General features: G+C 35.7%; 1 protein-coding gene across 1 annotated transcript in view; it reads left to right on the top strand.

The window, feature by feature from the left end:
- The window catches only part of LOC120355180 (endoribonuclease Dicer-like), a 36,939-nt gene that overhangs the window by 19,940 nt on the left and 1,380 nt on the right, over positions 1-15,619 (top strand). Inside the window, exons 8-11 of the mRNA XM_039443507.1 lie at positions 3,618-3,844; positions 5,663-5,949; positions 9,381-9,482; positions 14,761-14,973. Of these exons, the coding sequence (XP_039299441.1) occupies positions 3,618-3,844; positions 5,663-5,949; positions 9,381-9,482; positions 14,761-14,973 (829 nt within the window). The remainder of the gene's footprint in view (positions 1-3,617; positions 3,845-5,662; positions 5,950-9,380; positions 9,483-14,760; positions 14,974-15,619) is intronic.

The following is a 15,619-nucleotide window of genomic DNA, read 5'->3' as shown; positions in this document are numbered from 1 at the left end:
CTAGAAACAGTTCTAGTTCTTTTATTTCTCCATTGAACAGTTTAACCGAGTCTATCATACTCATAAGATATTGAGCACGTGCTGTTTTCACTTGTTCCATTTTCATTGAAAGCTCAACGTCGGAGGTTTTTGATGTAGAAGCAATATTTGCGTTAACACCTCCTTGTGTATTCATTTTTTTGACTATCACAATTGTGAATCACTAATTTTATGGTATAATTCACTGTCGCGTAATCCACTGTGTAAGAAAAAAAACGTACACAACTTTCCCGGGTTTCGGCACCAGTTAAATAAGTGAGAAATAAAGTGGTTTTTTGATAAAAAAGAACGAAGTTTCTATCTCGAGAGTTGACATTAGAATGTCCTCACTCGTTTATTTTGAAAAACAAAAACAAACTCTTATCAGGTGATAGTGAAGACGTAAACAGATAAGGAGAGTGTAGCTCGCCTAACTTATATATATATATATGACTCACTCTGTATAATAATTTGACACGTTGTGAGGCCGGACTCCCCCAATCGCTTCTTATCAGCTGATTATATTTATATTTGTACAGAACAGTAAGGCTAGCTTCACACGCATTCGGTTTCATTCGGTTCGGTTCGTTACCGAAAACGAATGAGGCTTTCATACATGTCAGGTTTTAATTCGTACGGTTCTAATTAGGTATTTCCTTCTCAAACACAGCTGTGTTTGGATTTTCACAGTTCATGCTGGTTATATTTAAATATAACAGCTGTGATATTTAAATATACAGCTGTATATTTAAATATAACACATGTTATTTCTTGAACAACACAATTTTAAAGATAATTAAAACTAGTGAATTATTATTTGAATAGTTTCTTTTTGATTAGGCTATGTTAATTTTTGATTTATCTCCTTCCTGTATAGGGCTACTTGTAATATAAAGAAAATAAAAATAAATGACCGAAACATGTGATAAAATATTTTAAAAAAGGGTACTGAGATTTTTATTTTCTTTATAGTTAATTTTTGATGTTGAAATGAAAATGGAATTGAAAATGTGTTCCTTGTTTTGACACATGGTATATAACCTTCATTTCTTCTCTCCATTGATGAAATCATGTAATATTCGTGGAAAAAAACTCTCCATGAGTTTTAATTTTTATCTTTCATATTTTTTAGCAAACTATTCATTGAGCAAAAAAATGTTCCTGTGAACTAACAGAAATGAATTGACCATATGATTTTGTGCCGGTTGCACAAGAGCCGGTTAAATTTTAACCGTGATTAATTTCAAGAGAACCAATCAGAGAAGCCGTCTTATCAAAAACGCCTTCTCTGATTGGTTTTCGTGAAATTAATCACGGTTAAAATTTAACCGGCTGTTGTGCAACCGGACCTTTGACTTGGAAAATTTTGAAACAGATAATCACGATATCAGGTTGAAATAAAAACATAAAAGGCAAGCGTGTGTAAAAGACTTTGTTTTTTTTCCTGTTTCCCTAGTTCGAATTCGAATATGATGAAACTTATTCGTGTCGAGGGGGCGTTCGTTGCTATGCGGTTGCTATTCGGTTCCGAATTCAAACCGAATCATTGTTTCACACTTATCGGAATTTGCCGAAAACGAAAAGAACAAATTTTCAATTTAAAAAATAATCTCTCTGAACATCCAAAATTAACATAATCAAAAAGAAACTATTCAAATAATTCACATCTTTAATTAAATTTAAAGTTTTGTTGTTCAAGAAATAACATCTTACAATTTAACACCAACTGTTATATTTAAATATACCAGCATAAACTGTGAAAATCCAAACACAGCTGTGTTTGAGAAGGAAATACCTAATTAGAACCGTACGAATTAAAACCTGACATGTATGAAAGCCTCATTCGTTTTCAGTAACGAACCGAACCGAATGAAACCAAATGCGTGTGAAGCTAGCCTAACCGTTTCACACTTATCGGAATTTGCCGAAAACGAAACGAACCGAATGAGTGTGAAACTAGCCTAAGATACGGTTTTAATAAGCATAGCATCAGCTGATTACAAGTAAAATGCACGTGTTCGTCACGTGGCGCATCAGCCTGTACGCACCTCTATACTTCCTATTTGTGCTGATTAATTTTTGAAGCTTTTAGGCTCAACTCACACTTACGCTACTCAGGTCGAGAAGAGACTGCGACTCTAGTCTCTTCTCGACGCAGCATGTGTTTTCAAATGGTGTCGTCGCGGAGACTAGAATCGACTGGTCTGAGTGTCACCATTTGAAAACACATGCCTCGTCGAGAAGAGACTATAGTCGCAGTCTCTTCTCGACTTGAGTCACGTAAGTGTGAGTTGAGCCTAAGACTATAGTAAGGTCCACGTTATAATGTCAGTGGAGAAAGATAGGAGAAAAACATTGCCGATCCTCTGTCTTGTCAATCAATGCCTTCTATGGAGGGTAACTGATAACGATTTATGATTTAATATTAACTGTTCATTCTCATATAATAGATTTATATTTTATTAAGCAGAAATTATATTTTTCAATAATTTCATAATGAATTTTTATTATTAAGATGAAATATTTTGTTAATTAATTATTAATTATACATTGTTAAAAGACGATCTGGCAACAGAGATTGGGTTGTTTTCTGGGGCAATTCGAGTGATATTATCGAGATATTCAGATTTCAGAAATGGGCGATAAGATTAATAGCTGGAGAATCAATAAGAAATCGTTGTCGGCCACTTTTTAAGCAATTTAAAGTCCTACCATTGCTTAGCCTATACATCCTTGAAACTATATGATCAATAAAAAAATATGAGAACTCATTCAATACGGAAGCATTATTCCATAATTATGAGACAAGATATAGGCTAAACTTAAGGGACGATGCCCATCATACGGTTCTATATGAGCGAGGTGTAAAAAGCTCTGATATAAGATTATAAAATATATTACCTCTACGTCTGAAGGAAATCACAGGTAGGGAGTTTAGAGCTCAATTGAAGAGGGAGTTACTGGATATATCTCCATATCCAAGGGACGAATTTATTGCTCATTATGAACAACGTTTGGGAAGTTAGGTTAAAAAATATTAAAATATGACTAGTTAGATAATGGACTTGATTTTTGATGAATCCGCATGCCTCCTCCATGAGCGGTCAATTGACGATTGACTAATAATAATAATAAAAGAGCAAAGCGAGAACGAGATAGCGCTATCCGTTTTGTTGAATGATAGACAAGGATAGCAATACCATTGCAGAAAAAGAGGAGACTATGCTTCACTGTATCACAGAACAGCTCTTTTTGAGAAGAAACCTACATATATGGGCCTTAAATTTATTAGAAAGCTTCCTACTCACTTGAAAAATTGTGAAGATTTCGATGTTTTTGAGAAGGAATTAAAAAGTTTTTTGATGCTTGGAGTATTCTATACCACAGAAGAGTTTGTGTGTAGAGAGGGTTCCTTTGTGTATTTTTTTCTTCTTTTTTTGTAATACTGTATGTATTATAAATTTTTGAGAATTCCTATACTCTGATTAGAGTCTCTGGGAAGCTTTAAAAACAAACAAACAAGCAAGCATTGCTAATGAAACACTGCCATTATAACGTGTACCGCACTATAGTTATGTTTGATTTGGTTTGCTTTGAAGACATAGTGTGCAGGCGACGTATAAGCGGAAGAAGAAGCAAGAGGAGGAGTTTGAGGAATCGCTGGTGCCGGAGCTGTGCGTGCGGTGCGCGGTGCCGGCCGCCTATTGGCTCAAGGCCACCCTGCTGCCCAGCTGTGTGCATCGCATCACTGCGCTCCTATTGGCCGACGAGCTCCGCGTCACCATCGCCACCGATCTCAACCTGAGCACCGTCACTCTGCCACCAGGTATTAAGGCCCAACTCACACTTACGCGACTCAAGTCGAGAAGAGACTGCGACTCTAGTCTCTCCTCGACGCAGCGTGTGTTTCCAAATGTTGACACTCAGATCAGTCGATTCTAGTCTCCGCGACCTCACGACTGTGAGACTGAGTCGAGCGTCGACTCGACATGTTGGTGGAGCCTCGACTTGAGTTGCGTAGTACAGTGCATTTTTAATAAAAGTGAGGGTTTGTTTGATGAAAGTAATGTTTTATCATTTTAGATAAGACAATAATAAGAATTAGATAAGACAATATATTCATTGATCGAGCGAAATGAGGTATAAGATTCAAGTCGACGGTTTGGCATTTCTCTTAATGTTTATATGTTGCGTATTTACGGCGAATCGCGGTAATAGATTTTCATAAAATTTGACAGACATGTTCCTTTTTTAATTGCGCGTCTACGTATATACAAGTTTTTTTTTTGGAAATTTTGCATTTCAAGGAAAATATAAAAGGAAAAAGGAGCCTCCTTCATACGCCAATATTAGAGTAAAAATCAGACTATAGAATCTGACAAGTGATTAATTACACAGATGTGTGGAGAAGCCAGTCCATTGCTGTATTTCCAAAAGGTCTATAGTTTCAATCAGGTACTTGTGGATGAGAATACTGCGTGAGGTTTACTGTTCACAGAACTACTAGTCATAATAATTATTATAAAATTTGTTACATGCGCAGAAGTGACAAATTGAATCTTATATTTTAATAATGTGAGGTTAGAAATGGAGTAGCATGGAACTGAAGTAGTGACAATGAATAAGAAAGTCGTAAGGTCGTTAGACTGCAGTATCCTCGACTGGAGTCGTACGATTTGAGTCGAGGTAGTGTGAGTTGAGCCTTACATGTATATAGTTTTCACTAACGGTTGAACGAGCATGCACACACACAGTCGACTTACATTGTTTTGTCATTACAGCTGTGTTCACAGCGAAACGCTTCGATCAAATTTTTTTGAGGCTAGGTTTTTGTATTTCCAATCTATGTTTTTATTTCGCTGTTTTTTTTGAGGTTGAATTATTTTCTATCATTATTAATTGTAATTTTCCCGTGGTTTATTTATTGTTATTGGTTGTTTATTTCATGTTAGATAGAAGCCACTCGCTGATTTAATGTATGTGCATGCACGTCAACCGTTAGTGGCCAGCCTAAGGTATGAGTGAAAAGTAAGCTGTTCACTCTCTCTGATTCGCTTTTCACTTATTTTTATTTCACTCTTTTCATCATATAGGTTTTTTGGTTGATTTCTAACCTTACAACAATTCTTCATTGTGATACTTTTCTTGAGTGATCGTAGATAAAATAATAGTGTTAATAACGTCAACCGTTAGTGGCCAGCCTAAGGTATGAGTGAAAAGTAAGCTGTTCACTCTCTCTGATTCGCTTTTCACTTATTTTTATTTCACTCTTTTCATCATATAGGTTTTTTGGTTGATTTTCTAACCTTACAACAATTCTTCAATGTGATATTTTGCTTGAGTAATCGTAGATAAAATAATAGTGTATGCAACAGCTTTATATGGTGGTATTTAAAACATTCGTGAGATTTTTTAGATACTTTTTCGCTTCGTGTCTCAACTTACATCTAACTCTGTAATTGTAGAGCTTTTTATGCAATAAAAATATTTATTTATTTAACGTTATTCTCCTATCCTTCTCTACTGCCATTATAACGTAGACCTCACTATACACAACCAATCATACAGAAAATACATTTGCCTGTTGAATTGTAGACTGAGTTTGCGGTAGACTGAAGCTGGTTGGTTGGTTGGTTGGTTTCAGGCAGGAGTTGGCGTCCTATCAGCGTGGAGCAGCTGTGTCTTCGCGATGAAGAGGAGAAGCAGCAGCCAGTGCTGCCAACTGCGAAGACGGTGACGATCAAGCCGCGGAGTGCACTCGACCTGGACACCAACAACTATCCGTGGGGAACCGAGCAGGAGCCCATCGACATAGAGCGCGCCATCGACCAAGTCAAACTGGTCGACATCGTCTTCTACGACGACTTTGTCTCCAAACCGATCGTCGAACAAAATATCCAGTCGCTAGCTCAGGATCGCCAACAGCTCGAGGTTTGTCGAAACTTTATCAAACGAGGTTTATTTTCATATTCAAATTCAAATTTTAATCAATCCAATTCACAATTTTTATACAAATTGTAAGAAAAAATATATCATACAGCTTAACCTTCCGGTAATCGTGCCCAAAGTTAGTAGACAGAAGGTTGATCACTCATCACACATGAAATGCAATTGGAGTGGAAGAGCTGCAGCCGTGACGTAAGCTGTAGTACAGAGTAGGCAGAATATCGCATTCTTGAAAATCATACGGTGACGTATAGTCAAATTATATAACACAAACATTTTCTGACATGCAAGCTTTCTGTTTCTGCTTTACAATAATTATCAAAACATTCAAATAATACAACCATTTTGACATATAAAATCAAAAACCCCCAACTCCTAACCTTTCCTTTAAAACCTTGAGGTTTCTTTATTTTCTAGGTTGTATTTATATTTTACAGATGGAAATAAATAGAGAATGCATTTATTCAAATGCTAATTAATACATAATTATTATTCAACGAAAATCCTAAATAAATGCTGTATATAAATAAATAAATAAATTGAAATAAATTATGTATTAACTAGCATCAGAATAAATGCATTCTCTATTCATTTCCATCTGTAAACTGGTTGGCCGCTATGGCTTCGTATAAAATGAGCGCTGCTATCCAGAGATTGTCAGTTTGGTGTAAGGGTAAGCATTCCTGACTGGCAATTGGGAGGTACCGGGTTCGATTCTCGGGCTGGCAACTAGTTTTTGGATAGTAGTTCTCATCGAATCTCCATCTAGCTGTTAACTCTGTTGTCAATGTCTGCAGTAGCAGAAGTCTTCGGGGTGATTTACAGCATTTATTTAGGATTTTCGTTAAATAATTATTATGTATTTATATTTTGTAGTTTGGCTATACATCAGCTTTTGAATTTCGGAGATGAGATAATTTTGATTCTCGTAGAACATGTGCTCGATACCAGCATGTGTTCAGTGCATTTATATGAATGGAATTCATTGGATTTATCGGGATCGGTTTATTGCAATGCATTGGTCTATCAAGATTTTGTATGGGTTAATCTGAAATTATAATAGTATAACGTTGTCTACCAACGCTTTTCCAGCTTATTAACTTTTTCGTGTCACGTTTTTAGATTCTTGAAAAACTTTCAACTTCACTTTATTCATACAAGTTGAATGAACTTGAAATATTTAACATCATTAGAATCGGTGATTCATTCGCTATAAGTATGGAGAATTTTCAAGTTCTAGGTCAATCTTGAGGGGATTAAACGACGATGTATTTGAAGATACTGTGAATGAACTGTATGCTCAGTGTGGTTACTCTATCACTTTTTTACTACACGTGACGTCACGCTGGCGTTCTCCCCACTACTTCGAATCTTACAACTGCGAGTGATCAACCTTCTGTCTACTAACGTTGGTCGTGTCCTACTCAATCACATGAGCAGTCGCGTGTTGTAATTTTTACAACACACAATTTTCCAAGTTTTATGTACTCTGTTTACTGTCAAAACATACTAATTAATTGTATAACTACTATTCCCATCTCATTGGATTATTTTACGCTTATACACATTTGGATGATTACCAATTCGTAGCCCAATAAGGTACACCAAGCAAAGCCATCAATTCTGTGTTATTGGTTCGTTTGCAGTCCCCGTATACAGTCTTTCCCTATCTTATGCACTGTCGCGACTAAATGGCACCTAGACTGAACGATTGCTCGGTTGATACTGCAACTCAGTGGAGTGATGGGGAGAAAGTTTTGGAATGCATAGGTGACTCATTCACTGACACCACTCCATTCAATAGTTTTGTGCAGCAAAAAAACTGATTCTGTTGTACTTTTGACAACAGCACGACTGCCGGAAGGTCAAGATTACAGAAATAAGCTAATAATATTATAAAGTACTTAGTCGAATTATTGAACGATAACTTTAAACAAAGATTCGAACATGCTAAACCAGGACTAATATGTGAATTTTGATGGAAAAATACTGCTTGCTGAGAGTACAATACTCTACGTAGGCGAGCAGGAATGAATATTTGTTAATTTATGAATTTATAGAGAAGTAGAAAAATAGAAAAAGAAGAAAGAAGGAAAAATTAGCAACCAATCACTCACACATTCACACTCAACATGCTCACTTTCCAAATCCGGCTCATTTTCCCAATGCATAACCACCATTGTCAGAGTATTTTAAGGCTGTGCAAAGGCTAAAAATGAACTTTCTACTGGTGATATTTTTCATAGTTTTTCGATTTGTATATCATCAAGCTATCAAAATGAAAAACGTTTTCTCAGGAAATCATTATTTTTCCGATCATTACTTTTTGAGATATGAGCGCCTAAAAGTTCAAATTTTTGGGACAGAACAATTCAAATTCGGTAAAAGATAATTCCATGAGATTCAGCGGATAAATTCTTCATGATATTGTTGATTTAATAAAACAAAAATGTTTTGAAAATATCAATTTTTGAAAAATGTATTCAATTTACTAAAACTGACTAAAAATAACCCAAAACAAGTTATTTTTGGTAAATTGAATCACTTTATCAAAAATTGTTATTTTCAGGTAATTTTTGTTTTATTCAATCATTAATACCATGAAGAATTTATCCACTAAATCTTATGGATTTATCTCTTAATAATGATAATAATAGCTTTATTGGCATTCATGGAATGAACAAAAGCCTCTCAAATCCTAAGAAAACTTTTTCATTTTGATAGTTTGATGATATACAAATCGAAAAACTATGAAAAATATCACCAGTAGAAAGTTTATTTTTAGCCTTTGCACAGCCTTAATTATGAAATCACATTGAATAAGGTCTCTAGATAGTCAGGCATAAGACCTCTAAGCCATCTAAGAACTTTTGTTTTAAAAACTAGTCGATTTTGTGTTCTCTTTATTTCAAGAGGAATATTGTTGAAAAACGTAGGGCCAAGAAATACAAACAATTTCTGGAAACAAGTGGTTTATACGATTTAGGAAGTCTTAGTTTTATCAGTATTATAAAATATTTTTAATTATATTTTATAAACTTCGCCTAACATCGTTACCAGCAAAAAGTTGGTGAGGAATCAAAGATAAGTGTTTCCCATCTATATGGCTCATTATAGTGAGCTACACGTTTATAAGTCAGTGCAATTGATAGGACTTCAGTGTTGCCGATTGTCTGCGTTACCACCGCCTTTCATAGTAGATATAGCGCTATCTGCTATCTCGTCTGCTATTTTTTTTCTATCGTACCACTATAGCATTGAGTTAACACAGACTTAGCAAATAGCAGGAGTTAGCGAATAGCTCGACTTAGCCAGCTAACTCCAACATTCTGAATAGTGAATACCCCTTATAATTCATAATGATATTGTATCTATCAATGTATAAATAAATTATAGCTTGCTGAATCATTTTTCAGATCAAAGCATTAGAATACGCTTCCAAAACAGTCACTCCTCATCTCTCGATTTTCAATTCCAAACACGAAGCTCCGGGTGTAGAACTGGCTGATTTTCTTCAGGTAACTCGTTTTAATTAATTTCAAAAATATAATGAAGGTTATATTTGAATTGGTCTTAATGCTTGTATGATTACAAATCTATATAATAAGAGAGAGTAGGGTTGTGTTTGTTCGTTTGTTTGTGTGTTCGTTTGTTCGCATCAAAACATGTCAACTTGTGGATTGCATACCGGAAAAACGGGAATGATTTAAATCTCCAAATTTTGCACATAGATTCTAAAAATATCAATCTCGTGCACCTGGAAGCCCAAATTTCGATTTTCCTTCTAGATTTTTCAGAATTAATGTTCAAATTTCATAAATGGTACATACCATTTCATAACAAAATAAAAAATCACCAAATCATATGGTCGAAAATGAGTTTTGTGGGTTGTCAAAACTCCCTCTGAAAGGGAAACTACTCAACTTATCCTATCTTTTAGTAAAATAACAATGATCATCCATCCATCTATCATCTTCTATACTATAATAAAGGAAAGAACTGGCTTAAACACGTATACACGTGTAAAGGATAGAAAAATTATGTTTGAAGCATCATCACGTCTGAACTACTGGACTGATTTACTTGAAATGCTGCATATAAATTCTTAATTAACCGAGGATTCTTATAAGCCTTTTTTCAATTCTTCTAGATTCCATTACGTCAAGTTTTTAGTTTGTCAAGTTTTTAAATAGACCCTTGCGAAGCACGGGTTACCTGCTAGTAAATGAATAAATGAAATTACTTGACGTCACAGATTCTAGGAACATTTACATGAAATTTCATATCGAATTATGATTATTTGATAATCATAATTATGTTGAACTAAAACTATAAATGCTATCAATATGATTTTTGATTTGCAGGATGATTGAATGAATAATGACAATACGTTAATAATAAAGTATCAAGTGAGATTTACATCAAACTGATAGTATTGTTTTATCAGAAAGTATTGGTGTTATTTATAAGGAAAGCTGGCGTTTGAAGTGCTCTTTGGGAGAAAATGTTTTCATATTTTCAAATTTATACAACAAAAATAGACGATGAAAATTCGATTTTACACGATGAAAATTTCAATCGAGTAAGAAAATGTTTTCCTGAAAACCAGTAGAGCAAATCAAACTAGCTGTTCCAATAACTTCGTTTTCTATGATACAGAGTGATTATAAGAGGACTTTACAACTTTGAAAGCACATAAATATTTATTGAAATTAATTTCAGAATTAAGAAAGGTTCATTTTGTTACAAAACACTCAAAGTTTAAAGTGTGGATGTTATTTTGGGTTTATGTGACTGCCGTTGTTAATGCCACTGATATGATAAACTGATATGAGATATGTTTTCGTTGTCATTGATTCATTCATAAATATCAAATGTTGTTGATCCGTTACTAGTAGAAAGTCATGTTCAATTTTATTTGATTAAAGCTCTACAAATGAAGAGTTTACTTATTTCAATTTAATCAAATAAAATGCCGACAAAGAAAAAGATAAAAACGATTGAAAACCGTAACTACGAAGAAGATAAGATGGAATCACATATTGACAAGTTTCTCAAGCCAAAGGAATTATCTATCGACCCAGATTCGCCTACGGCAGAGAGAGAGTGGAAACATTGGAATTGTTGAAAAATGAAATTGCTTCCGCGGTACTGCTCTTTGTTGATGAAAATGTACCATTCATAATTGAGACAGATGCATCAGATTTTGCAATTGGTGCAACATTAACACAAAATTCTCGACCAGTAGCCTTTTTCAAATAAAAAGGTAAGGGGGTTAATGGAATTATATGGAAAGCAATAACACTAGCTCTAAGATCACGAGGACTTGATTCAAATCGATGGGAGGAAGTGTTGCCTGATGCACTTCACTACTATTCTGAACTAAAAAGATTAAGCTTATCATGTAACTTCACTAGAGTGTCAGCCGAAGAAAACAAAAACGAGCATATTAGAGATGCTCTTGTTTCAGGGTTATGTTCTATTGAAATTAAAGAGAAACTTTTTCTACAAGGAGATTTGAGTCTACAAGAAACCGTTTCCCAAGCACGTGTTCTTGAATCCGCAAAAACATATGCCGACTCCTTTAAAAGTACTTGTTATACAAACTCTGTTGAAGAAAATAAAAACATAAGCTTGAGTGAATCTTTCTCAGATGTTAATGCTGTAACCCAAAATCGACAGGCAATTGTAGAGAAATCCGTTCAATGCCAACGTTGCGGATATAAAAAACACTCAAATTCTCAAGAATGTCCTGCAATAGGAAAGACTTGTCATAAATGTTCCCGAATTGGACACTTTTCCCTTGTGTGTAAAAGTAAAACGCTCAAAGAAAAACTAACTACGTCAACTATTACTGCAGCTGGTATATAATCTTTCTAAAAGTTATCTTTAATCTAAAAGTTATCAGTAATCTTTCTAAAGCTACAATTATTGTTTCGGTGAATGGAATAAATACACCAGCTCTTATTGATACCGGAAGTGTTGCCAGTTTTATTGATGAAAAATTTGCAAAAACAAATAAATTTAAAACTGCATCAGATTCTTGTTTTATAAGATTTGCATCTGTTCAACATAACACCGCTACAAAAGCATGTGTTTATAGCAATATTGTGTACAAAGGAAATGAATACAACAATATTAAACTCTTGGTATTAAAAGAATGCTGTTGCAATGTGATACTTGGTCACGATTTTTTGATGAATCACTCTACAATAAGTTTAGCATTCAATGGTAATAAACAGCCTCTTGTAATAGATAATAATTCTACAACCACACCACCCTTGAAAGATTGCCTCCTGGTGGAGGCCATGATAAAACCATGTTCCCTTTTCAATGACTTGACTTCCGATTGCCACCCAATAACTACCCGATCCAGAAGACACCCACAAGATGACTATGAATTCATGAAGAATGAGGTCAATCGCCTCCTTACAGAAGGAATAATTGAGGAAAGCCAGTCCAGTTGGCGTGCCCAGCCTTTCATTGTAACCAATGGACAGAGGAAACGAATGGTCATAGACTATTCACAGACTATTAATAAATTCACAAATTTAGACGCATACCCTCTCCCATTGATCGAAGATCTTGTAAACACAATTGCCAAGTACAACATTTTTAGTACTGTAGATTTCAAGTCAGCTTACCATCAAATACCGATTCTTGAGAATGAACGACATTACACTGCCTTTGAAGTAGGCCGAAAACTTTATCAGTTCAAACGAATACCATTCGGAGTAACCAATGGAGTAGCTGCCTTCCAACGTACAATAAACGGACTTATAGAAAGAGAGAATTTGAACGACTGCTTTGCCTATTTGGATGATGTTGTCATTTGCGGTTCAGATCAAGAAGAACATGACAGAAATCTTAAGAAATTTCAACAAGTAATTGAATTGTATGGCTTGACTATAAATGAAGAAAAATGTAAATTTTCAAAAAAATCATTGAAGTTCCTTGGGTATGAAATAAAACCACAGTATATGAAGACAAAAGGAAATCTCATAAAGGCAACAAAACCTTTTGAACGAATTAATATGGACTTCAAAGGACCCGTACAATCAAAAACAAGAAATAAATACCTACTGGTGATGGTTGATGAGTACTCAAGATTCCCTTTTGTATTTCCTTGTCCAGACATGACTGCGAGAACAGTCATAAATTGCCTGGTCTCATTAATATCAATGTTTGGCCTTCCAAGCTATATTCACACAGACAGAGGAACATCCTTCATGTCAACTGAGTTGAAGAACTTCTTGGCTCAAAAGGGATAGCAACTAGTAGATCAACGCCTTACAATCCGAGAGGGAATGGTCAAGTAGAGCGATATAATGGAATTGTTGCCTGATGCACTTCACTCTATTCGATCTCTTTTGTGTACTACAACAAATTGCACCCCTCATGAACGAATGTTCCTACACATGAGATCCTCAACAAATGGACAGTCACTACCATCTTGGCTAATGAGCCCAGGACCAGTTTGGCTGAAGAAAATGAACCGAAATTCAAAGCAAGATTCATCAGTAGAAGAAGTTGAATTGATTGAGGCAAACCCAGAGTATGCTCACATTCGTCGCCCTGATGGACAAGAGTCCACTGTGTCGCTCCGTCATCTTGCCCCTAAGATAACACGAAAATCTAGCCGGGTAGAATGATATGATAAACCATATGTTTTCGTTGTCATTGATTCATTCATGAATATCAAATGTTGTTGATCCGTTACTAGTAGAAAGTCATGTTCAATTTTATTTGATTAAAGCTCTACAAATGAAGAGTAGCCACATACATCCCACCGATGATCGATTTCTTGCCACACTCGTACCAGCATATCATGCGTAACTTGTGCAACTGCAACGATCCGAATGTGATCCGATTTCGGAGGTCATTTAGATTGTCTGGTAGAGGCGGAACATAAACCTTACATGAAACTCCACAGGGAGAAATGCATCGGTGTTAAATCCGGTGAGCGAGGTGGCCATGCAATTGGCCCTGCACGGCCAATCCAGCGAAGTTGAAAGCGAATGTCTAGAAAATCCCAAACTTCCCGTGGAAATGAGGTGGCGCACCGTCATGCTGAACAAGATGAACAAGTTCCCTTCTACTTTCAGCATGACGGTGCATACGCTCATTTCCACCGGGAAGTGCAGGAATTTGTAGACTTCACTGGATTGGCCGTGCAGGGACAATTGCATGGCCACCTCGCTCATTGGATTTAACACCGATGCATTTCTTCATGTGGGGTTTCATTAAGGATAAGGTTTATGTTCCGCCTCTACCAGACAATCTAAATGACCTCCGAAATCGGATCACATTCAGATCGCTGCGGTTGCACAAGGTATGCCTGATATACTGGTACGAGTGTGGCAAGAAATCGATTATCGGTGGGATGTATGTCGCATCACCAATTGCTGGCTGTCACATCGAACCAAAATAACACCCACACCTTGAACTTCAAGTGTTTTGTAACAAAATGACACCTTTCTCAATTCTGTAAGTAATTCCAATTAATGTTTTTGTGCTTTCAAAGTTGTAAAGCCCTTTTATAATCACTCTGCATAATATAGGAAAAAATTGGCTTACACACGTACGGGATAGGGAATTCACGAATGATCCATCATCTACTGGACTGATTAACTTGACATTTTGCAAATAGATTCTCAACTTAACAAGGATGGTCATAGGCCCATTTAAAATTCTTCAAGATTTCAGTACGTCACGTTTCCAGTTTGTCAAGTTTTTCATTAGACCCTTGCGGAGCACGGGTTACCAGTTAGTTTTAAATAAAATTGTCAATTTCAGGTTCTGACTACTGCTTCAGCACACGATATTTTCAATCTGGAGCGATTGGAAACTCTGGGCGATTCTTTTCTTAAGTATGCCGTGTCTCTCTTACTATTCATCCGCTTTCCCGAACTGTCTGAAGGCCAGCTGACAATGATCAAGGGCAAAGTCATCGGAAACCGAAACCTGTACTATTGTGGTGAACAGAAGGGCTTGGGCTCCATTATCAAGGTAAATTACATTCGATTTATTTTTCAGTTTTATCTAATTTCCAAATAGAATGCACTCTGAATAATAATTTCATGGCGTTAAGATATTGTCATGTTTGACTTTATTTATTGGTATGAGACCCTCGGCATCAAACACATAATAATAATAATAATAATAAGATTATAGACATCATATAATAGATAAACTGAATCGAATCACATATTTAATAGACATAGGCATACCAAACACGCACAATTCAAAGCAATACAGTAATGAGAAACTGCTTAAATATTTGCCTGTGGCAGAGGAGATAGAGGATATGTGGAAGCAAGAGAGAGTGATGATAGTACCTTTGATAGTGTCAGTACAGGTGATAACCAAGGGAACTGCCGGAAAGGTTGCACAGTTTGAGACTACCTGCATGGGTACAAAATTTAATGCGGAAAGCAGTAATACTTAGCACAACATCGCTATTAAGACGTTTTCTCAATATACCAAGATAGAAAAGTGTCATTTAGCTAATAAGCCAATGACACCTTATTATGACCCATGAAAATGGAGATAAAAGAGATAATAATAATAACAATACTGAGGGTGATGCCCACATAGGCTTGTGCGTGGGTAATGAGTGACTAATTTTAGGTAGTCGGGACCGACGACTTATCGT

This window comes from Nilaparvata lugens, chromosome Y (assembly GCF_014356525.2).
Source record: "Nilaparvata lugens isolate BPH chromosome Y, ASM1435652v1, whole genome shotgun sequence".
Taxonomy (NCBI): domain Eukaryota; kingdom Metazoa; phylum Arthropoda; class Insecta; order Hemiptera; family Delphacidae; genus Nilaparvata; species Nilaparvata lugens.
The sequence above is the reverse complement of the archived record's forward strand: the minus strand, read 5'-3'. Positions and strand labels throughout refer to the sequence as shown.